General features: G+C 46.6%; 8 protein-coding genes across 8 annotated transcripts; 3 read left to right on the top strand and 5 right to left on the bottom strand.

Moving 5' to 3' along the window:
• Positions 1-1,189: 1,189 nt before the first annotated feature.
• TRIVIDRAFT_51727 (uncharacterized protein) lies at positions 1,190-1,938 on the bottom strand (the record flags this gene model as incomplete). Its single annotated transcript, XM_014099921.1, has 4 exons — positions 1,190-1,404; positions 1,467-1,631; positions 1,700-1,847; positions 1,897-1,938. Coding segments are annotated over 4 exons (570 nt in total), but the record flags the coding sequence as incomplete, so codon positions are not given.
• Positions 1,939-4,879: 2,941 nt separating this feature from the next.
• TRIVIDRAFT_51810 (uncharacterized protein) lies at positions 4,880-7,293 on the top strand (the record flags this gene model as incomplete). The annotated part of the gene is made up of 3 exons (XM_014099922.1): positions 4,880-4,993; positions 5,047-6,448; positions 6,548-7,293. The coding sequence occupies 3 exons, from the start codon at positions 4,880-4,882 to the stop codon at positions 7,291-7,293; spliced, it is 2,262 nt and encodes a 753-aa protein (XP_013955397.1).
• Positions 7,294-8,880: 1,587 nt separating this feature from the next.
• On the bottom strand, positions 8,881-9,840 carry TRIVIDRAFT_51738 (uncharacterized protein; the record flags this gene model as incomplete). Its single annotated transcript, XM_014099923.1, has 3 exons — positions 8,881-9,260; positions 9,319-9,500; positions 9,557-9,840. 3 exons carry the CDS (start codon positions 9,838-9,840, stop codon positions 8,881-8,883), a joined length of 846 nt encoding a protein of 281 aa, XP_013955398.1.
• Positions 9,841-10,780: 940 nt separating this feature from the next.
• Positions 10,781-12,706, bottom strand: TRIVIDRAFT_51854 (uncharacterized protein; the record flags this gene model as incomplete). Its single annotated transcript, XM_014099924.1, has 4 exons — positions 10,781-11,712; positions 11,767-12,109; positions 12,199-12,469; positions 12,537-12,706. 4 exons carry the CDS (start codon positions 12,704-12,706, stop codon positions 10,781-10,783), a joined length of 1,716 nt encoding a protein of 571 aa, XP_013955399.1.
• A 1,325-nt stretch (positions 12,707-14,031) lies between these two features.
• On the bottom strand, positions 14,032-14,915 carry TRIVIDRAFT_51758 (uncharacterized protein; the record flags this gene model as incomplete). Its single annotated transcript, XM_014099925.1, has 2 exons — positions 14,032-14,621; positions 14,687-14,915. 2 exons carry the CDS (start codon positions 14,913-14,915, stop codon positions 14,032-14,034), a joined length of 819 nt encoding a protein of 272 aa, XP_013955400.1.
• Positions 14,916-15,340: 425 nt separating this feature from the next.
• On the top strand, positions 15,341-16,755 carry TRIVIDRAFT_153041 (uncharacterized protein; the record flags this gene model as incomplete). Its single annotated transcript, XM_014099926.1, has 2 exons — positions 15,341-16,285; positions 16,384-16,755. 2 exons carry the CDS (start codon positions 15,341-15,343, stop codon positions 16,753-16,755), a joined length of 1,317 nt encoding a protein of 438 aa, XP_013955401.1.
• A 965-nt stretch (positions 16,756-17,720) lies between these two features.
• On the top strand, positions 17,721-21,764 carry TRIVIDRAFT_51890 (uncharacterized protein; the record flags this gene model as incomplete). The annotated part of the gene is made up of 2 exons (XM_014099927.1): positions 17,721-18,654; positions 18,712-21,764. 2 exons carry the CDS (start codon positions 17,721-17,723, stop codon positions 21,762-21,764), a joined length of 3,987 nt encoding a protein of 1,328 aa, XP_013955402.1.
• A 100-nt stretch (positions 21,765-21,864) lies between these two features.
• TRIVIDRAFT_51892 (uncharacterized protein) lies at positions 21,865-22,969 on the bottom strand (the record flags this gene model as incomplete). Its single annotated transcript, XM_014099928.1, has 2 exons — positions 21,865-22,860; positions 22,916-22,969. 2 exons carry the CDS (start codon positions 22,967-22,969, stop codon positions 21,865-21,867), a joined length of 1,050 nt encoding a protein of 349 aa, XP_013955403.1.
• Between the last annotated feature and the right edge of the window lie 195 nt (positions 22,970-23,164).

Below are 23,164 nucleotides of genomic sequence, written 5' to 3' on the forward strand. Positions count from 1 at the left end.
GTGCACTGGAGCGAGAATGGGTGGGCGAATTGATGGACTGGAGTTGTTTGGGTGAGGGAAATCGGGAAATTTTTCTTGAGAACATCAGATTACCACATTGTTTTGGGCCAGTGGTTCTTTCCCCTTCAACTCACCTCATGGAGTAGGAGTGCAGGGTAGCAGCGTTTATCTGTCACTTCGTTCTTGCACGCATTGATGCTTGTAACTTGACATGAGTTCCAATGAGATCTCATAATTTTCACACCCAACGAGCTGTACGATGAACAATTGCTACAGGTACTTGACCATTGTGTATTGCATTTCGCACAATGTCTGCCTTGCATTATCATCCGTAAATCTTTTTTGGCGCGTCTCTTGGTATTTGCCAAAGCAGCACTGGACTGGTGATTGCTGGGTCCCTGATGGGCAAACTTCGGTCCGGAGTACTTCCGAATGGCAGAGTGCACGCATAATTGAGGTAGCGGGAATGGCTTATGTAATAATATTTCGGTTCTGAGTGCTCGAAACATTTGACGGCTAAATCTCGGCCAAGCATGGCCAGCATTGCTGTGGCAGGTCCAGACACACCAAATGGTTCAAGCAAATGCTCCGAATCTGTTGCCATCTTTTGCTACCATTTTCTGTGTACTCGGTACATGTGCTAACAATGAACAAATATTTGACTATTTGAGTTCATGTTTTTCAAATGCAACGGAAACAAAACTTTGAGATAATATTGAGAATTCTTCATCTATTTCAAGTTCACATCTATGAAGTATAAGTCAATCTCTCTCTCAGTCCCACGCATTTGTTATACAAAGCAATAATAGGTAGTATAATATTATATGCTCCGTAACATTAGAAGTAAAGTTTGGTTTGATTGTATAACTAGCAGCCTATGAAACTACCTATGTAATGAATGTAAAGAAGTAAATTTGTACACCTAGTTTATTCTGGGCCCATCCAACTTATTAAACAAGCCATTGAACTGCCAGCTTGTGTAGTTTTTAGCAACTCTATACAAACTAGTCACTGTTAGCTGGCTGGTCTATAATTTTTCTGGCGCGGCCTTCCTTGTGAGTCCAATATTGCAACCATAAGAGCCAGGTCGTAACATCAAAGGTATATCTCGGTATTAGAAGGTACTATTGCCACTTGCTGTAGTGAACAAGCGGGCTGTCATCGAACCCTCAGGAAGATACTGCTCGATTCAGTCGTAGATTCGAGCCCCACCAGGAACGGGATTGCTAAAGTCCTTGACTAGATAACCCAGAAGCGCGTTGATTCCAACTAGATGCACGCCTGCGTCCCGCATTTGAGCATTGGTGACTTCCTGAATCAGAGGAGTGTTTGTACCAGACGCTTCAACGTTGGCCCAAACACTATAGCCTTCTGCTCTAAGAGAGAGTGCTAGAAATGCGGTACCTGCAAATGGAACATAAGCCATCGAGCTGCGTCAGTTCAGGGGTGGCGAGTAAGGCACTTACAGACGTCAGTGGCAATTCCGGCTATGATCATTTGCTTACGATGAGTCTCCTCAACCGCTTTTCTAAAGTCAGGATGGTCCCACGCATCAATCTCCCCTTTGCGTGGTATAAAAGGGGCATCTGGGTACATGTCGCGGATTTCCTGCAGAAGAGGACCATTAGGCCCTGAGGTAGCACCTGTTAGCTAACAATCGAATCTTCCCAGTGACGGAGGGCGAGGTAACATGGCTTACCCGTTTCTCCAGACGTTGTCATAACAACAGGGATGTCAAAGAGCTTAGCAAGGGCAGCATGTGCGATTACGCTTCTGTAGAAACGCGTATTCTCAATGTCATGGACGTAGTTCATCAGACCAATCTGGTGGTCCACGATGAGAAGGGCCTTTTCTATACTTAGTGAAGCCCCTTAGTTGTAAGCTATCAACACATACCGTGTTGTTGACGTCTAGACGTTCATAAGTAAAGGCTACGCATAGTCAGTACATGTATTTTACACAAGAGTCTAATTCGCAATCTATAATACCTTCTCCACGGACTGACACAAGCCCGCCTAAAAACAACGTGAGGTATGAGAGTGAAAGAAGCATCATGTTTTGAAAGAGTCGCTTGAATATTGCGTAATGATTTTGCTAATAACGTTTCCTGTAGAGTCGAATTGCTAGTAATATTTCCTATAGACTTGAATTGAACAAACATAGACCACCCGCGGGAAGTACGTGTATTTATACCGGTTTGAGCACTCACTCACTCCCAACAGCTCATGCTGCGAATCTGCTTATAAATTAGATGCCTCGTCAACCTCCAGAGTAGTAGTTACACTATCATATTGCTGGATTTGTCATCTATTCCATGTAAAGGCGGCGGTCTAGAAGATGAGATACTTCACAGTCATTCTAATGTGTATTATCATTCCGGTGGACCACAGTGGCTTGCATGGTGTTTGGCATTCTTGGCAAAGTGGTCTGTTCGAGGCGGTGATGGCTGTCATTGGGCCTCTGTTGGTACGAATACCCCGATGTCGATCCCTTCCACTCTCAGTCAGGTCCAGGATCAGGAAACGTACGGAGACTGCGGTCACTCGACAGTAATTGAATGACTGAATTCAAGTGACGTGAGAATACTATATTCAGTGCATTACTTGGCGGCAATCGGGTGGGAATATTCTCGCGCTTCTGGCATTGAGTGTCAGTCCTCAACGGCTGTAACAGTCTAAGAAAGTATAGGTAAGTATTCACAACTGGATAGGTAACTGAGTACTAAAGCTAAGGTAGGGAATGAAGAGAACCAAAAAAGGGGTGGAAGGAAAGCTCGAGAGCTCGAGGGACCGGCCGGCACGGAAGGCGTGAGCGTCATCCAAGTCGTCCTCGGGTTCAACACGTTGCTGACATGGATCCAGTATTTCCGCTGTTGAAACTGTCAGAAACTTCGTGATGGACTACAGCTACTACAGTTTTGACATTGTGGCCAAACGTAAAACTGCTATTGAACCTGGTTAAGTTCTGTGAAAGCCCAAGGTAACTTGTATGAGTATGTTCCTGTTGCACTGAGCGAGCTGAAGAATGGATCAGGAACAGTAACTGTACTATAATGATTGGAACCTATAGTACTATACAGTATATTAGGAAATGCAAGGTTTGTCATTGGTTTGTATGACGGTGGTAGGCTTAGAAACACAGGTCGCAGGAGGACACTACATTGAAACCGGGGTGAAGCTGAAGTTTAAATGGCTTAGCTGTATGTGAAACAGGCTGTACTGCCATTCCCCTTTATATCGTGGCTATACGAAAGCCTCATGTGATTTGACACCCTCAGTCCTTCAATTTCGCTATTATTTCCTGGTCCTTCCATCGCAACATCGTTCTGCAAACGCGTGGGTATTTGGTAAAGTAGAATTGGAATTTTTGCATTTTCGAAATGGAGGATCTCTAACCCCTACCATGGATAACCCTAAATTGTGATATCCCGCGCTGAACGGACAGTTGGTGCAAGGGGCCGCTCCCTTGTTTGTTCAACTCGAAGTGACCTTTCATTTGTGGGACGGCCCAAACGAGTATCTATATTCGCATCTCGAACAAGATAATGAGAGTCTAACAGCTTAAGAAGTGGCTGGTGAAATACTCCGTACACGCAACGGAATTGTAGCTGCATCAGCAAGGGGCGCTGTACTCCTTACGATCTTCTTATTCCGTCCCGTCCCCATTCCTAGCGTCCTTGCTCAGACATCATCTGATACTTCTACAATAGGCTATCATTCATCATTACCGGGCCTTCATCCAATTCTAATAACTACATATCTAATTTTCCCCACAGGTTGTCTGCCAGCCCCCATTCTCATCCGAATATCCAAACTAGTGTGCAAACACTTCTCCACACTCATCCCGTCAGCAGGTCTTTCAACGGCCACGTAAGATTTCGCCCACTTCCCAAGCTTCCTTACCGTTATTCCCCCTACTGGTGGCGGATGTGGGTCATTGACTCGCTATACGAGAGCTGGGTGTTGCCGCGCGCGTCGCAGTACTTACTATACGATGGTCATAGGCAACTGTTCTCGGTGGTCTAGATTGAGTGTACATACATGTATTTAGAATGACATGTGACCCACTTTGGAGGTTTGACACCTCAAAAAGCCGAACTGCCCAAAACGGAGACTTTTTGCCATGTGGGTTGTGAGATAGACCTGGTCTGAGGGTCCAATCCACAAAAGTCTGGGCGCTGAAGCTGGTTATTGGCCGATTAGAGTCACAGACAGGGAGGGGAACTACCGCCTCCCCGCGGTGTAGCTACAGATTGGTCGGGTGCAAGTTCTTTGTCCTGCATTTCCGATGAAGAGAGAACGGCAAAAAGGCACCAAGTCTCTTCTCGGCATGAGATACGGAGTACTCGTAGGCTCTCTGAGAGCTAATTAGCAGTTATTTTACTTAGGCTCGGGCGTTCTGCGGTGGGCCTTCGTTTAGTAGCGTTATCCGACCGATTCCAGCACAAGTTGGCCACAGGCAATCTGAGGAGACTCTATGCTCTTGTTTTTGACTGAACATAACCCCCTTCGGGCTGAATAATTCTGTACGCCATGTTTAAGTAAGACATTCGTTAAATCAGGGGCCGCATGATTCCATCATACAGTAAGGGCTATGTTGGGATCAGTTGCTTAGAGTCGGCATGTTTGATACCAATCGCAAGAACTGGCCACCAAAACCGGCGTTGTCGTTTTCTGATATCCCAGCAACGCTAGGATCTGATGGTTCCACCCGCTCGTCCTCGCTTGTACGTTTTGGCTCACGGGAAGCCCGGATAGCTTGGGTCCAGTATGCACCCCAAGTTGTTGCTGGCTCTTGATGAATTATATATTTCAGTTCCACCCCACTCATCCCTAGCATTCCAAGGCACTGTTCACACAAGCGTAAAGAAGTCGTCAAAATGGATTCAACTCATAAGCTTGAGTACAATGTCCACAACCTTAAAACCCGATCTGTCATTCTCTTCTCAAATGGGGCACAAGTAGTGAGAGAACTTGCGGTGATGAGTCTGAGAGTATGTCTCGCTCCTATAACCCCTATATATCAACGAACTAACTCAGCTCATAGCCCGGTCTCAACGAAATTACCATCGCTGGGCTCAGTCCGACAGTTCAAGCAAATACCGTCAAAGTCGAAGGAACTGGTCCGTCTGCTATTATCACAGGCATGTCTGTTCATACTGTGACAAACCAAGATATCTTTGATGATGTATACCCGGATTCTGGTAGCGAGGCTTCTGACAGCGATCCTGATACTTTGGAAAACGATAAACACCTTGAATACCCTTCAGGAGCTGGTGACGCAAAAGAGAGACTTAGAAGTCTAGAGACATCCTTGGAGCAGGCAAATGAGATGGTGTTAAGTGCCACAAGCCGACTCAAGATCCTAGATTCCTACAGTACGAGTCTATGTGGAAAAAGCCCCAGCGTGGATATTGAAGATGAATTGGCAAAGTATAAACAAGAGCGCGAGAAAATTTTCATGGACCAAACTCACGGCAAAAAGTGCCAGAGAGATCTTGAGGAACATATTAAACATGTGAGGCATGAGATTTCCAAGCTCGAAAAGCAGGAGAAAAAGGCAAAAGCAAAAGCAAGGAAGAATAAAATCAGTGAAGGAGGCCGCGAAGAAAAACACAACGCGAAGCGAAAGAGAGAAGAGCGAGAACGAGAGAAAGCCCGCGTGCGCCAGGAGCGTTTACGGTTCTGGCCTAAGTATTGCTACTCGGTTTCTATCAGCATTGAGTGCGATGGTGACACGCCAATGTCATCCCGTCGGGCATCTGAAGCAAGCGAAATAGACTTCACCAAAACAAGATCGGGGCAAGCCGTTAATGTTGGTATTCATAGCTGCGAGTTAGTGCTATCATACATTACCGAGTCCGCAGGCTGGTCACCCAGTTACGATCTCCAACTCTTCACCAGAACGGCATCTGCGGTATTGTTCTTCGATGCACAGCTTAGCAACCGTACTTCAGAAACTTGGTCCAATTGCCAAATTTCACTATCGACATCCCCGGCAACCCTCGGCGTCGAGGATTCCACACCGTCACTTGAGCCGTGGAAAATTAAACTTGCGGGATCGAGCACTGATACCGTGGACACCAATATTGTCCAAAGTCGAGAAGAATACGGCTTTCTGAACACTTGGAAATTTAAGCAAGACATACGACCTAGACAGAAACTACACTGCGACATGTTTGGACTTCGTGACGAGACAATTCGCACTCCTCATCATGGGGTAATTGGTTTTTCCAAGGAGTTAGCTGACTTTTATGGTCAAACGATGATATTGGAGCAGCAAAATAAGAAGAGGCTCATTATGGCGCGACAGGAAGGGCACAACGAAATGCGAGCAGAGCAACAAGCATCCAACGAGGCACGACATATGCAACAAAATGTAAATCGGATAAACTCAATACAAGCTCCCAATCTCAACTTTGGGCATGACATAGTCACAGCCGCAAACGGTCCAGGACAGGGCTCTACAGCCTCTGCAACGACTTCCGCTATCACCCCTGGTATAGCTGGGCAAGAGACACCACAATTCAGCAACCCCCAAAACCAAGGGCGAAGATTTGATTTCGAATACTGTATCGCCGAAGAGTCCGGCCCTAATACTACTTACGACCTCCCGGGTCTCAAGACGCTGCCTCCCAGGTCCGCTACATCAAAACAGCGAGTAACTCGACTTACATTCCACAATGTGGTCTTTACTCATGCCGTTTTGGCAAAGTATCGACCTGTTGCCACGTTCAAGGCCAAGCTAGAGAACAAGAGCGACGTCACCATACTTCCTGGTACAGCTGGCCTCACCCTGGACAACTGCTTCATTAGCCGCACGAATTTGCCTCACTGTGGCGCTGGGGACAACTTCTCTGTGGATTTAGGTGTAGATCCTGCTATCAGACTCACTTACTCGAAGCCCGAAACTCAACGGGTAGCCACGGGCATCTTTAGCAAGGAGAATTGCTCTGTTTACACCCGTACGCTCATATTGGAGAGTATCCAAGCTAGAGTAGGTAACCCATTGTCAATTCTTGTGCAAGATCAGGTCCCAGTATCAGAAGACGATCGTATGCAGGTCGAGCTCCGAATCCCGCGAGGGTTGTCGGTTGAAGGGCCTACGGTATCTGTTGGTGATTCGGGGCGAGACACCGTGAAAGACAAGGATTGGGGCAAAGCAATGGCCATACTCAAGAAGGGTGGCGAAGTCAATTGGCAGGTGGACTTGAACACTGGGAAGGCTGTTCGCCTTACATTGGAATATGCTGTTAAATTTCCGAGTGGGTACACAGCGGTTCAATGCTGGTGATTGATGAAGCCAAACGAGAGAGAACCTTGATGGAGCCCAACCAGAGTTTGAGATTTCGTGTCCCCGATGTTGTCAACAGCTGAAAATATTGAACAGTAGCTCAAATTCTTCAAATAAACCATCCATACGTTCGATAAACGACAGTTATTTAGCTCTCTTTACACATAAGTTTTGGCCAACTATCCTATGGGATGAATGGCATGGCGTACGTACACCCTTGTGGATTGAAGTTGTCGGGCGCGGTAGTGGTTATAGGGAAAGGAGTAATGTGCGCTATGGGGAGAGTTGGTCGGTAGGGTCTTTTCCGGTCCATCCTGCCAAGGAAGAAAGAAGAAAGGGCGAAAGGAAAAAGAAGAAAGGAGACTTCCTGAAAGTCTCTCCCCTCGGCTGTTCAGGTTCAGCCACAGTTACAGAGAATCCATCAGAGATAGACAAATAAAATAGCTTCAAACACTTCAGCGATTAAATCTGTGCCTGCGTCTTGTAAGAGAAGCTACCTTGAGAGGGCAGTAGAAGGAAGCGGTGGCAGAGGAGTAGGCGCATAAGCCGATGACGATGGCCACGGCTATCCTTCTGACAGACAGCCCAGAATGATGATGACAATTCACTGATATCCGAGAAGCAGCTGGAGAATTAATGGGCGCAAGCTGAAATGGCAAAAGCGGCGAGGCACGCCGCCCAAAACGCAGAGAAAAGCGAACCTTGCGATCGACTGCAGCAGATTGTGCCACGCTACTCGGTGTGTGGCAGACTTTGGATAAGACAGTCAACGTATCGCTCGAAGTAACCGCGGAGGAATCGCTTTTGCATGGCAAAAATCCGTGTCGGCAAGTCTTGGACAATGGGATGTGAAGCAAGACACACGCACTTGAGGAGTTCGATGGTACCTTCTAAAGATATTAAGTCAGTGCTGCAGTAGGACAAAAGGGATTTGATTCACACCTTGGTATTACAACATCTTGCAGAAGTGAGAGAATCAGGTTTCTCATCGTTCAATGTAGCGCTCTTGAGAGGTCGCCGGTGGTAGGAGGCCGGGGGGGAGATGGAGGCGTAGGAGTGAGAGGCATCTTTGTATAACTGGGCTGTACAATCAGTTCAACGAGCTGGAATTGGTATTGGCAAAGCAGTGAACGTACAATCTTCACAAGGAGTCTTTTGATGAATCCTGGAAAAGGCTGGGGAAGAAGAAGGGAAACGAAACAGTTTTATGTGCTGGTACGGCCAATAGCATACGTGGCTGGGAAGCCCTCAGCAACTTGGCGATAATTCTGAGATCAAAATGAAAGAATGGTCATTTATGCCTGCATATTTGTTCAGCTTGTTTCAAACTGAAGGAGATGATTACGGCTATTCAGAATGAGAGGACAAACTATCTACTAGTGCCAAGTCAACAGTTCATCGTCTCTTCTGAGACTTTCTCCGCATTGATTCACACTCAAATTCTTCCTGAAATTTAACTCGAATATTGCTAAAGTGCATCATTGACGCTTTAGTCGACACTCGGGCTCATATTGAGATTGTCAAAGCTGGTTAACTTTCAGATGCACTATTACACAAATGTGTGCCTCTTCCTATCAATTTGGTACTTTACAGCGCAAAATCTGTACTGCAAATAATACCTTTGTTGTCTTTAAGCAAGGTCAATGTGTCTTCGCACTTCTTGCTTATCCCGTGGTATGCATCGGTTCCCAATGGCAATCTAAATGGCATCTCACGACCAGCCGCGGAACCTTCGCCACGAACAAAATCCAGAATCAACGCTACTCCCTTTTCTGGATCACCAGGCTGTTTCCCGTCCAGCTCATTTAACATATTATAAAGAGCTTGTGAGGCAGGTTTGTAATCCTCTATTTCTGATGCGTGATATTTCATATTGCTGCCGAGCATTGTTCGGAATAGCCCCGGCTCAACCAGCATCGTCTTGATACCTAGAGGAGAGGTCTCTCTCCAAAGACTCTCAACTAGACCTAGAAATTGATGTCAGATACACGAGAATATGAATGGGGACGATGTGAATCGCAATACCTTCGAGGGCAAACTTAGAGCCCGCGTATGGACCGCCAAATTCGTGTCCAATCCAAGCTACTAAAGAGCTGAAGAATACTAATTTTCCGTTTCTGAGCTCCCTAAAATAGGGCAAAAATGCTTTGGTGACTTTGAAAACTCCAAATACGGTTGTTTCAAACTGTTGTCGCAATTCTTCAACGCTACATATCGATCAGTACCATTTCCAGCAGCGAATTAAAACAAATATATAGACAACCTTGTCTCTTCCCAGGCTGCAGCGGTAGAGTAGCCGGCATTGTTCACGAGCACGTCAACTGTGCCGTATATGGCGATTGCTTGCTTTGCAATGCTGTTCAAGCTTTCCTGATCGTCGGTAACATCAAGTTGCATTGTCTTAGCCCCAATCGTCTCCAAATCCAGGATACTTTCGAGCTTTCGAGCAGTTGCAATGACAAGATCACCACGTGCCAAGATTTGAGTGACAAAACTTCGGCCAAAGCCTGAAGAACATCCAGTCACAAGCCACACGAGGGGTGCCATTGTCAAGTAATTTCTGTTTGTCCCACAGTGAGTGTAGGAATTGATTTGAGACTATTTATTTTTTCTTCGGAGCAAAATCCCATTTATATACCAAAAATTATCTGTACGAAATGATGTATCACTGTTGTGTTTCTCCTTCGTTTAGTGGGTGCCATTAATTCAAGTCCTCAAGGAGCGGATGGAAGCGGACTCTGTATAGGGAAAAAGAGACACTGGAGCGGGCTTCAAGTATGCCGACTTTTGAATTGAAGCGGATAGTGGAACGAGAGATATTTGCGCTGATTCATGTATACGAACTTGCTGCCGGATTTATATGATTATCAGTATCGGGCGAATTAGACGGAGTTTACTTATCTCCACCGAGGAGCGCTACTATTTTACATAGACGTCATGCGCGATGTAGCATCCTTTACTAAAACTCAACAAGTATGCTTCATAAACTTGAATATTATCTCCTCATGTGGTGACCACAGCATCAAAATTATGTGGTTAAATGTTGGTGTCTTGAAATTGTTTCGTAAGAATAGGTTAGTTGTTCAGGGTGCACAAACCGGCAGTACTGGGTTTATGTTGCAGGCGGTCAGGTTGGTAATAGGCAATCTTGTCACTAGCAAGTAGGGTGGTAGCTGAATCCAATCTTATTGCCATGTTAACAACTGGCTATCTAAGCTATCTGAACGAGTGTAGAGAATGTGAAGTTATATACCCAGTTATATGTGTTGGGTTGTGACACAAACTAAGTTCTTATAGTAATAATATTCTTAGAGAAATTAATTTTTAATACTACAGTATTCGAAATGATCTGACTTAGTCAGAACGTTACAATGCTTTTTTTTTTTTTTTTCTTCTTCTTTGACATTACTTAGTTGCAGGTTGAACCCCCCAACCACGGCTACATACGTAACATCTATCAGTTCTCCATTACCCTATATCTTCTAACTCAGAAGACCATGCCCTTGACTTGAGCCACCTTTGAAAGATTAATGTTTCTAATCATAAGCATCCAAATTATCGCAAGGCCCATGACACCAGTTCCGGCAGCAAGCATCCGGGTTTGTGAGTACGCATATGCTTTCTGGATTGCCAACCTGACGGCGCTTCCGACAGGGTAACTGAGCTGCGTGTCCAAATCCTCATAAATGGTGTCCAAATCTGGAAGTGCTGATTCCGGAAGATATCGCTCGAGCGCCTTCTGAAATGTGTTTGTCCAGATGGCTCCAGATATCGTTGCCCCCATGGCATCTCCAACCGTACCCACTACATTGAGCAATGCAAGGGCTGCAGCAATATGCTGATGATCAACAGCAGCCAAAATAGCCAGTTGTTCGATAATAATGAAGATGCTACCTCCAATCGATATGAAGACTTGACACATGACAAGATAGCCCACATTCTGGTTCGGTCGGCGGAAATAGATCATCAACCCCTGTGCAAAGATGTAAAGCGGGACGGCAATGTACAGAAGCCACTTGAACCGACCAGTCCTGCGGATCAGGAAGCCAACAATCAACAACAGTACTCCTGAAACCACGTTGAAGGTATTGTTCACGTATCCAGCTTCTGCTAGACTTAGGTCGTTCACCACTTGTAAGAAAGAGGTGAAGTAGTTCGCCCAGCAGTAATACGAGATCTGATATGTAGCATCGAGAAGGCAGGCGCCGATGACAGTCCGATCAATCAAGAGGTTCCAGTCGAGTAGAGGAATTGGCGCCAGGAAGGTCTCGTACAAGGTAAAGATGATAAGCATAACGAAGCCGACCACAATCATGGCAATAATATATCCTGATGACCATCCATTGGGAGCAGAGTCGGCAATATTGAAAGGAAGAAGAAACACCGTGAGACCGACGGAGAACAAAAACACTCCCATTGCTATTGCGAGATTAGCACTTGTTATCTTTTTCTCAACCATCAAGCATCACATACCATCGAACTCTACGCTGTAATACCAGATGCTTTGCAATATTGTCCGGTTGCTTGGCTCCTTGGTCAACAGACCTTGTCTCTCGGCCTTGCGAAGGTTAATCTTCAAGATAAAGTATAGTGGAGCAGCCACAATAGGAAAGACGATGGCAAAGACACCAAAGCCCCATCGCCAGCTGATGTCGTTGTAGAAACCCTCTGATGCTTTTGCTCCAGCAAATGCCGTGATAATGTAGGGAGAAGATGTGAAAGCGTATGCTAACCCTCGATTCTTCAACTGCGATGCATCGGCCGTAATAACGTCTACGGCGTATGTCATACCACCAAATCCAATGCTATAAAACACCTGTTGCATGTCGGTTGTTAGAACTCGTTTACAAAGGAATGTGTTATATATGGGTAATATGTATGAAGTTTGCATTCGGTTCGTCTTACATATGCTGCACAGAAGGTGGCAATGCCATTGCTTGCAGCCATGAGAATCAAGCCCAAGGTAGCAAAGACGGTCATGATAAGAAAGCCTTCAGCTCTTCCCCAGACGTCCATTATCTTTGATAGGGGCATATAAGTTGCTGCAGACATAGAACCGGCCACGACGTAAATAACATTCAATAGCGAATGAGATTCGAAAGCGCTCGTGGCGTAGGGAAGCAGGTTGGAGAGAATTGTAGACTGAAACGCATTGACAAAGTAGAGCAACCAGATGCTTTAGCAGCCGTGAATATTAGCCATGTTTTGATAGAACCCAGATAAAGTATTTCGAGAAGGCTTACTTGAGGAAGATGCCGATTAGTGTCAATTTCGACCAAGTGAGAGCCATGGCCTCGACATCTTGAACACCTCGTTGCGCTTCTTCATTTGGCAACTCTTGTCGAGGATCGCCATTGTCGTTGTTTGTAGCCGCAGAGTCAGTCGCAAGGACTGCGACGTTCTTGTCATCCATCTTGGTGACAGCTGAGATGTCTGTGTTGTCAGTTGTACCTTAGGGGACAGAGAGTATGCGTGGGATCCTTGGAATAATATTCTGAGGTTGGCCTAGGTGAGGGAGCATCGACCAGAAATCACAAAATGGAGAAAATAGCGCAGGCAAGCCCTTAACCTTTTACAGCATAGGACATGCCCAGGAAATAGTACGAGTATACCCCCGTATGGTGCTTGTGATAATTACTAGCTGAACTTTTTGCGGACCTCGAGGGATTCCATTTCTAATTAGACGCTATTATACAAATTTTCGTCAATCTTCGGCCATGTACTCTGAAGCTTGGCCAGCGATAAACGCAGCCCCTGAAGGACCGATTGTCGGAATGTTCTTAACGATATAGTCTCCGAATGACAATGACAACTGGTGTAACATATCGGAGTAAATACTGCTTGCAAATATCGGCATTCTTGTGCGGAGTAAGATAAAATCTACCATTTCATCAGTGATTGGGTTGCCTAGTTGCCTAGCTTAGGACTGGGGGCGAATACGTATTGTGACCACTATTACCTCTCTGTCATGGCCCATCTGCCATTTCATTCTGTAAGTCCGGATGGCGTCACATCACCTAATTTTTATGAGTCACAACTTAGAGGCGGAGAAAAAAAAAAAATACTTCCATTGTGCGAATTACGCTGTACCGTTTATTTCCATCGCGTGAGCTCCGTCAATTATCTGATCAGTTGATTTTTACAAACTAACAACACAGGAACGGGCAAGTTTGGCTCGACCAAGTGATGGTCTAACTTGAGTGAGGTTAAGCGGCAAAGATACCATAGGTGGGCCTCCAGGGAAGGCTGTTGTCTCGGCTACGTACTCGTACTCATACTCCGTAAAAGGTCGAGAATTAATAGCCTAATAGTGAGGGAAAAGAATTATCAGATCCGCTGTCGTGGAGATCAAAATGGATACCTGACAGCAAGGGTTAATACTGTGTGGGAGACTGTGCGGGCAAATCGCACAGTGAAAGAATTCCTCGCGCCTACGGTGCAAATTTTATGACGAAAACAAATGGGGACCTATTACATACGAGTATAACGCAGCCAGTGGAGTCTCAATGTACTTAGCTGAAATAAAGCCAGCAACGGCTTTTCGATAGTTTTGTAATTAGTGCAAAAATAATATGATGCCAAGATCTCGCTTAGGCGGGGCGGCGGGGCATCTGATAAGATATATCGGCGTATTCCATCTTATCAGATCGAAAGCATCCCAGTACAAGGGAAATACGAGGAGAAATCACGCATGGAATGTCCAAAGGAAAAATTTTATGATTATGAAACGCTAGCTCCTCACAGCTTGGACGCCACCCATTTTGGCCTCCGCTTCTCTACAAACGCCCGGATTCCCTCGGTAAAGTTAGGACCATTAACCAGACGAGGATACCACTCGTTGGCCAGCATCGATACAGCCTCCTCTACGCTGCCCACTTCCCAGCTTAGCCGAACGCCTAGACGTCCAACAATCAGAGAATCCGGGCTGTTCTTGCACATTTCTTGCGCAAGTCGGACCGCGGCACGAGCCACATCTTCTGATGTATCCACCAGCTGAGAGACAAGGCCCCATTCATGCAGCGTCTTAGCGCTCACGCTTCTGCCGGTCAGGACAAGATCCAATGTGCGCTGAAGTCCAAGTGTCCGGGTTAGTCGCGGTAGACATCCAGCCACCGGAACAATGCCTCGCTTTATTTCGGGCAGCGAGAATACTGCCGAAGACGAAGCGAGCACCATGTCGCAGTTTGCCACCATCTCAAATCCACCTCCCATGCATATGCCATTCACAGCCGCTATGATGGGCTTTTTCCCGTCCCGACGTGGAAGGCCGGCAAGACCGGGGGCAGCCATATCGTTGAATACTCCGTTCTTGTTCATCTCGTTCCATTCTGACCAACAACCAACATTAGTTATGTCCCCTTCACGTTCTGAGCAAGTTGTGAGGAAGGCTTACCCTGTAGATCGGCTCCGGTGCAAAAGGCTCTTCCATTTCCTGTAATGATGCCGACCCATAAGGTCTCGTCTTGGTCAAATTGCTGCCATATATCCGCAATCTCTTGACTGGTAGACTTATTGATGCAATTCAGCTTATCCGGCCTGTTTATCGTGACTTGAATGATGTGGTCATCGGGGAAAGAGACCTCAAAATGTTCAAATTGCAGACGCCTAGTTGTAAGAGACATTGCGGAGAATTTTCGCTGAACCGACGACAAAGATATCATCTATGGAGAATTTACAACTCTACTAGACATATACAGCTGTTCCCCGACTTTATATGTTTTTCGTATTCCAGTACCTATATTTCCGAATAAGTCGATGCCCATTAGTGCCTTTGTTGGTGTCGCCAGCTAGTGCCAAGCCACCGTATCGAATGAAAGGCTATTGAATAGACGACCGGCATTCTACAAAATAGTCAGCAGGTTGGGGCGTCGGTGAAATCAATGTTATCTGATTGCTGCATCTGCCGTTAGTATTATCTAGGTACCTAGCTTTTAGTAACTACTTATATACACCTTGCCTCGCTATTGCAGTCAAAGTTCCCCGAACCACAACTGTACCAAGCTACCGCAAAAGCTCTTCAATAGCCATGGCGCCTGCTGCTGTTGCGATGACCAATTATCCTCCTATAAAGCTGCCGCATCCGTTCTTAACAACATACCGGGTACGCTCAGTTGGCGATACAGCACCAACCAGGCTTGCCTTGGTACTAGATAATGAGCCCAGAAATGGCAAACCGCTGTTGCAACCGCTGCATCTCGCTACTCTCTCGTGGTTAGACTTGACGAGAATACCCGACGATCAGTGCCCACCTACGTCCGACAACAGCCCATGGGCCAGGGCGCGTCGAAGCCCGGCGACTACCTTCCAGTGGGAAGGTGATACAGTTCCCACTCTGGGCCAGATTTGGAACGTGATCCACGCAATATTTCTGGCCTATCCGACATTCGAATGCTTCAGGCTCGTCTTGTTGGGAGAGGGAAAAGAAGTGGTGTCGAGGGAGCTGACTTACACCGGCCTTGGAATAGAACACCCGAAGCCACGGATCGGCGTACAAGGTGACAATACGTCTTTGGCCGAGCTGGTGATTCTTCGGAGTGCATTCTGGCAAGGCGCAGGCTCTCCGACAGGCCCTCGACCAATCTGGGTTGTAGGAGACCGTACTGACGATTCCTTGAGAATCAACTTGGCCCAATACCCGCCAATGCCTGAGCACTACCAAATCACGAATAAGTTCCCAAGTGAGCCAGTATATACTCGGCATCCGGCACGTCGACCAAAGCCGTGTCCGGGTTCGATAGTATATAGTCGGTACATACCAGAGATCGATGTCCATTTCTCTCTTGAAGCTGTCGATTGGCAGGATGATGAACATTTGAAGCTTTTCAACACATGGCAGAATGACCCCCGAGTTGCCATGGGATGGAATGAAACGGGGACACTGGAGCAGCACCGAGAATACCTACGCAAATTGCACTTTGACCCTCACGTCCTTTGCTTATTCGGCCGCTTCGACGAGTCTCGCTTCGCTTACTACGAGTTGTATTGGGCAAAAGTAAGTACCTTTTTTCGTACTTTCGTTATATGCATTACCTTGGACCCTTGTTTCATCCTGCCAATCTTTCTCTTGATCATTTCTCATATTTTCTATAGGAGGATCACTACGGCGCCCATTACAATGCAGGGGATTATGATCGAGGAAGACACTCCCTTGTTGGTGATGCTTCATTCCGCGGCGCCCAGCGTGTCAATGCCTGGTATTCCAGTTGCATTCATTACTGCTTTTTAGATGATCCACGAACCGAAAACGTTGTTGGAGAACCCAAAGCAACTGGCTCGACAATCTTATCTTACGAAAACTCCCAGGGTCTCACTATTGGTAAATACGTCGATCTTGGCCACAAACGATCGGTGCACTCTATATGCAGTAGGGAGAAGTGGTTCCAGCTATCTCCGCTCTTCTGGGACGGACGTGAGCGGCCACTTGAATCCGCTGATCGTGCTGCGTGGAATGCCAAGCTCTGAGTACGTCTACGCTGCGGGATAGTACATAGCCAAACAAGAAGGGTAACATCACGGAGGGTGATTATTAATTTCGATGGCTATTCTATCCTGTACTTAGAAGTTTTGTCTAGCATGATATAAGTGCTTTTTTATTGTTCGAATGTCGTGGCAACATGGTTTTACTTTTCAAGGTGATAAGAGTCCATTTCATGAGCTGTCGTAGTCTTAACCTAGAAGAAGTTAAAGAGAACTTGTACTACAGTGTTACTAGGTACTAAATGGCTTTGTCGACATTCATTTTCGTGAGCCGTGTTCTGCTCTCCTCTTCCCCCGTTCCTAGGTCATCGTCACCGCGGTATTTGCAAAATTGCTCTCTTACCCAAGTCTCGCCTCCGCCCGCTAACTCGCGCGCTAGAAGAAAACCTGATGCGCCTCACCCCCTGTCGCGCGCTGCGTGGATCAACTGCGTTTGGCTAATGCAGCATTTGCCCGTGTGTTGGTGTGGCCGTAATTTAACGCCGGGTGTGGGCCTGTACGAAGTTGCTTGGCGGCACTATCCAAAATTCGTGATTTACGTACTCGTACGTGTGAACTCCGTCCGAAGTACCGAGCTTCTTGACGCTTTCTTACGGCTTGACTCGAGCTGCTATATCTATTTAGGAGCTTTGCAAAGCCGATATCGGTTGGTATTCGAAGAATTGCCGATTTAGTTCTAATGTTTTCACATCCTTGGCCTGGCGTCGCCTTTTACAACCAACTCAGAATCCAGGAGTGCTATTGAGGCGGGACCATCACTCTTGAAGCGCAACGCATAGTGGGCTCGAATTAAAAGGTATTGGAGTGAAAATTCTTCTCATAATCAATCGAGTTATACTCGATCACTGACCCTAATACCACTTTACCACAGGTGATATTGTTTGCTGATACTCAATGCGAACGGTGGCCGAGTCTCTGTTTTAAACGGCCATTGTTCGCTTCCAGGCGCCATGGGGCTGATACGCAAGTTTAGGGGCTATCCTCGCCTCATCTTGGCTGGAAACCCTACACGGCTCGATGTTGGAATGCTTTTATGTGGAACAGTGTGCGCAATAGCATCCGGTGTTCCGTTTCCATTGATTGGTGTTATCTTCGGTCAACTCCTCAACGACTTTAATGCAGCGACGTGTGCCGAAACCGAAGCCTCTGGGTCTGCATCGGGTCTCCAGGGTGGGATCAATAGCAAGATACTTACAATATTCTATCTGGCAATTGCGCAATTTGTCCTAATAGGTGCCCATCTCTTCTGTTGGAGTACGTACGGTGCTCGGTTGGCACAAAGACTTAGGGAGCGCTATCTCCAAAACCTCCTTCGACAAGAGCCTTCGTTTTTCGACAATCTACCCCCAGGAGAAGTCGCCTCCCGAATCAGCGCAGATATCCAGACAATACGCTCAGGTACATCTGAGAAGGTGGGAATATGTCTCGCGAGTGTATCCTTTTTTGTAACGGCATACATTGTTGCTTTTGTCAAAGATCATGACTTGGCTGCCATGTTGATATCACTCGTTCCGGCGTATTTCTTGATGTCTTTTGTTGGAAGCCACTTCATCGAGAAATACGCCGGACTGATGTCCGATTACGCCGCCACAGCTGCTTCGATTGCCTCGGAGGCTCTTTCCAATATCACCGTTGTGCAAGCTTTTAGTGCCAACGCCCGCCTGGAAGAAAAGTTTTCCGATGCTCTTAAATCGTCGAAACGAGAAGGCTTGAAGAAGGCTTTGGCCGTCGGAATCCAATCTGGAGTGCTGTATTTTGTTGCTTATTCTGCAAATGCCTTGGCCTTTTGGCAGGGAAGTAAAAGCATTGCGGATTTGGTCAGCCACAAGTCTGGCGGTGTCACAGTTGGTTCCACTTTCACTGTGATTTTCATTCTCGTCGAAGGTTCGTCATTAGCGTCAACAGAGCGCTGCTGAAGAAAATGCTGACACGCACCCATAGCTACATTACTCTTCAGTCAGGTTGCGCCGTTTGTTCACCTCTTCATGGCGGCTGTTGCTTCCTTCGAGAAGCTTCGTGAGGATATGGATCGTGAACCGTTGATCGATGGCACTTCAACTTCCGGTTTTACACCATCCCAATTGGCGGGGCATTTTGAATTCAAAAATGTATCGTTCACTTATCCTTCCAGGCCAGAGATTACCGTCCTCGACCAAGTCAACATCTCTGTTCCCGCCCTGAAGCATACGGCCATTGTCGGTCTTTCAGGTAGTGGCAAGTCTACGGTTGCGAGTCTCGCGACAAGATTGTTTGATCCTACCAAAGGAGAGATTTTACTTGACAACTACAACATTAAGGATCTCAATACCCGCACTCTGAGAAGCTTCATAAGCTTGGTCCAGCAGGAGCCATCTCTACTTGATCGTTCAATTTTGGAAAACATTGCGCATGGCTTGGTTAATTCCAGCAACGCCGACCATTCGGATTTGAAGGCGATACTTCTTGGCTCTAGTCTTGCTGATCTGGCAAATGAAGTGAGAGAGGGCAAAGATTTGTTGGCTGCAGCGGAGGAACGTGGCCCTCAAGTTGTCAAAATCGTTGCCTTGGTCCGAAACGCGGCAATCCTTGCAGACGCAGATTCATTCATCGAAAAGCTACAATATGGATATGCTACACTTGTGGGATCAAGTGGTCGACTCATTAGTGGTGGCCAAAAACAGAGAATAGCTCTAGCAAGAGCCCTTGTTAAGGATCCTGCTGTTTTGATCTTGGACGAGGCTACCGCAGCTTTAGATTCACGAAGCGAACAGAGAATCCAACAAGCCATTTCCAAGATTGCGGGCGGCAGAACCATACTCACCATTGCACATCGCTTGTCTACTATTAAAAGTGCAGACAACATCATAGTCATGCACAAGGGACGAGTTATAGAGGAGGGAAGCCATTCGGTCTTGATGGAGAAAAGTGGCGCTTATGCCGACCTGGTTAAGCTACAAACGCTGGCAACTACGACCAATGAGAGTGAAGCCGCCAGCGTAAGAGACGATTCTGGCAAACTAGCTGGCGCACCAGTCACTGATATTGATATAATCTCTGAAAAGGGCAATCCAACTGTATTAAACGATGATCTTGAAGACGCGAGTGACTCTCGCCTCTCGGATGCTCAAGATGCAGAAACTCCTTCCCCTCTGATAGAAGATGAACCCGAAACCCCATCCATATCTTTATGGGCGCTACTAAAAGGATACGCGCCCGCATTGAGGCCACACATTCTTATGGTGGCAGCTGCACTCGTTGGTTCTACCATCGTCGGCGGTGCATTCTCTGGCGAGGCCGTAATATTTGGAAACACTGTAGGCAGCTTGGACATTTGCAAAAGCCCGTCGAGTATTCGATCAAGCGGCAACTTTTATGGGCTCATGTTCTTTGTTCTCGCCATCATCGAGCTATTCGCCAACATCGTCAGTTGGACTGGGTTTGGATGGGTCTCGGAGAAAATTGTCTACACAGCGCGAGTTTTGTCATTCCGGTCGCTGTTCGAGCAAGATCTCCAGTGGCACCAATCTAACGGGCGAACACCTGCTTTACTTCTCTCCTATATTACCAGGGATGGCAATGCCTTAGCTGGACTTAGTGGCTCTGTCATTGGCACCCTATTTTCGATTACAATCAACCTCATCGCGGCAATCGTCTTGACGCATATTATTGCCTGGAAAATTGCGCTTGTTTGCCTGGCATTGGTGCCTCTTCTTCTCGGAGCCGGCCTAATGGAACTCCGCGTTCTTGGTAACTTTGAGGAGCGCCACGAGAACGCGTACAGCAAATCTGTTGATATTGGCACAGAAGCAATCGCATCCATAAAGACAATCTCGTCGCTCTCTCTTGAGCACGAGACGCTGAATGTTTATCGGCGATCACTCAAAGGCCCGCGTCAAGAGACCTTCAAAGTCACTCTGCAAGCAAGCTTTTGGCAAGCCCTTACCTACTTCCTGGGAAACTGCGTGAATGCATTGGCATATTGGTGGGGATCAAAACAGATTCTCGCGGGTACCTATACACAAACCCAATTCCTCATTGTCGTCTTCTCTCTTCTTGTTAGCGCAATGCTATGGAGTCAAATGTTTGCCCTTGCTCCGGAACTTTCTAGTGGCCGGGCTGCAATGGCAAGGATTTTGAACCTTGTCAACATGGGATCGACAAAGATGCAAGGGGATCTTCAACTGATGCAGTCAAGCACGGGGCCCTCAACAGAGAAAGATCTCGAGGCAGTAACTGAGCCGAAGAGCTTCCAATCAGGCTCCAATATCGCCTCGGCCGTACAGTTTCGCAATGTACATTTCTCATATCCTGCTCGTCCCAATGTCGAGGTGCTGAGCGGATTGAGCATGGATATTCCCGCCGGTAGTTTTTGTGCTCTCGTGGGCCCAAGCGGAGCGGGCAAGTCTACAATAATCTCACTGATCGAACGTTTGTACACGCCACAATCCGGATCCGTGGTAATAGACGGCTTCGATGTGACAACGAGCTGTGGTGTATCTTTCCGTGATACAATCGCCTTAGTGCCACAAGAAAATGTGCTCTTTGAAGGAACTATCGAGTTCAACATCGCTCTTGGCGCTAGACCAGGACAAGAGGTATCGTTAAAGGAGATTGAAGAGGCGTGCAAACTCGCCAACATCCATGATGTTATTCAAGACCTGCCCAACGGCTACCAGACTCTTTGTGGACCTAATGGTAACCAATTCTCGGGTGGTCAGAAACAAAGGCTTTCGATCGCTAGGGCTCTCGTTCGCAAACCTAAGCTCCTCATTCTAGACGAGCCGACGAGTGCGCTTGACGCTGAATCAGAAAAACTATTGCAGGATGGTCTCGACAAAGCAACGAAAGGAATCACCGTAATCGCAATCGCCCATCGCCTGCACACGATAAGAAAAGCAGACTGTATTTTTCTCATTGAGTCAGGTCAATGTGTTGATCATGGGCTACATGAAGAACTGTTCAAGAGATCACCAGCTTATAGGTTGAACGTGATGCACCAATCCGTTGCTGAGTAATATAGAATTTTTTTTTCTAGAGAAATGGGTATTCTACGTTGAATGGGTAGCTTTGAAGTATGAATAATAATATTTTGCTGCATACAATTTACCCCTATTTTCAGCTCAGTGTCTTCAAATACCCAAGGACTTTTCCGACTAGGAATTTTCGTGGTTCTGCTTGGTCATCATTGCTCAACGCGTGAGATGCTCCTGGTATCAATCCACTATGCTCCTCATCCCATATTTCCACCGAGTTGTTCAAATTCGTGGCTTTCTTCCATCTAGCCAGCACTTCCTCTTTGTTAATCCAATCTGGCACTGACTGATCGGCCCCAGACATTAAGACCATCAGCTTATGCTTCAATAGCCCTTGTTGCTTGATCATTCCGAATGTTTTCCCCAGTTGTTCTTCAGTCAAATCAGAACTAAACAAATCATCATCGCTAGGTGACTTGGGACTTTCCGGGCTGGTAAGGCTCAGGAATCTTCGGCTGCTGAGAGGAGTATTGGCCGGATATCCGATCTGTGAAGTCATCGAGATGGGTAGCATGGTATCGGAAGATGGGTCGCTGAGGGCAGCCTCCTTAGCCATCGCTTGTAGTTTCTCATACACAGCTTTAACTTGGCTGGGTGACTTGCCGCCAATTCCATGATGTAAAACCCATTGAATAGCTTCTCTGTCAGATACTGGTGCCTGCATAATCGCTCCATCAAGGGCTAGGCGCTCGACATGCTGAAGTTCGGAATCAAAGGGTGGGTCAAAGGTGTGAGGATTTGGCCTACTGAGGTAGTGTATTACACACTGACTACCCGTTGAATGACCCATAAGGATAAGCTTGCTATGCCCATATTTGGCATTTTTATAAGATTTGATATATCTTATGCATTGAGCAATCTCATCGGTGTCTCTGTCAAGATGCCCAAGACCCCATGCTTGGTAGGACGATGTGAGATTGAGTGTGAAGAATGACCATTCAGTTGGCTGCAGCGCCCGCACTATGTCTGCTGTGTAAGACGTTGTAGCAAGACCATCTCCAAGACCACCGACAAATAGAATACTATGAGGCTGGCGCGCAGTGCTGGATGTATATTCAAATGTGACAAGGGTTTCTGTCTGATATCCGCATCCATTAGCCTGTAAAGCAAATTTATCAAACCAAAATACTTACATAATGGTGTAAAATACCAGAATGCCCCCCTTTGGGCCAGAATTTTGAATACATGTACATTTTGCAATAGACCGTATGTCGAATTCTGAGTGCTACTGTCTGGGCTTTTCGTTCGCAATTTGCGCCTTCCAAATGTCAAAGAAATGTGAGAGGTTAATTTGTACACTCTTGTTGCCCATACATTGCAACCTTCCGACATCGCATCATGCATCTGTTCCGTGAACGGGATTTTAATGAAAATTTTTCACC

Source organism: Trichoderma virens (genome assembly GCF_000170995.1).
Source record: "Trichoderma virens Gv29-8 chromosome Unknown TRIVIscaffold_74, whole genome shotgun sequence".
In the NCBI taxonomy this organism is placed as follows: Eukaryota; Fungi; Ascomycota; class Sordariomycetes; order Hypocreales; family Hypocreaceae; genus Trichoderma; species Trichoderma virens.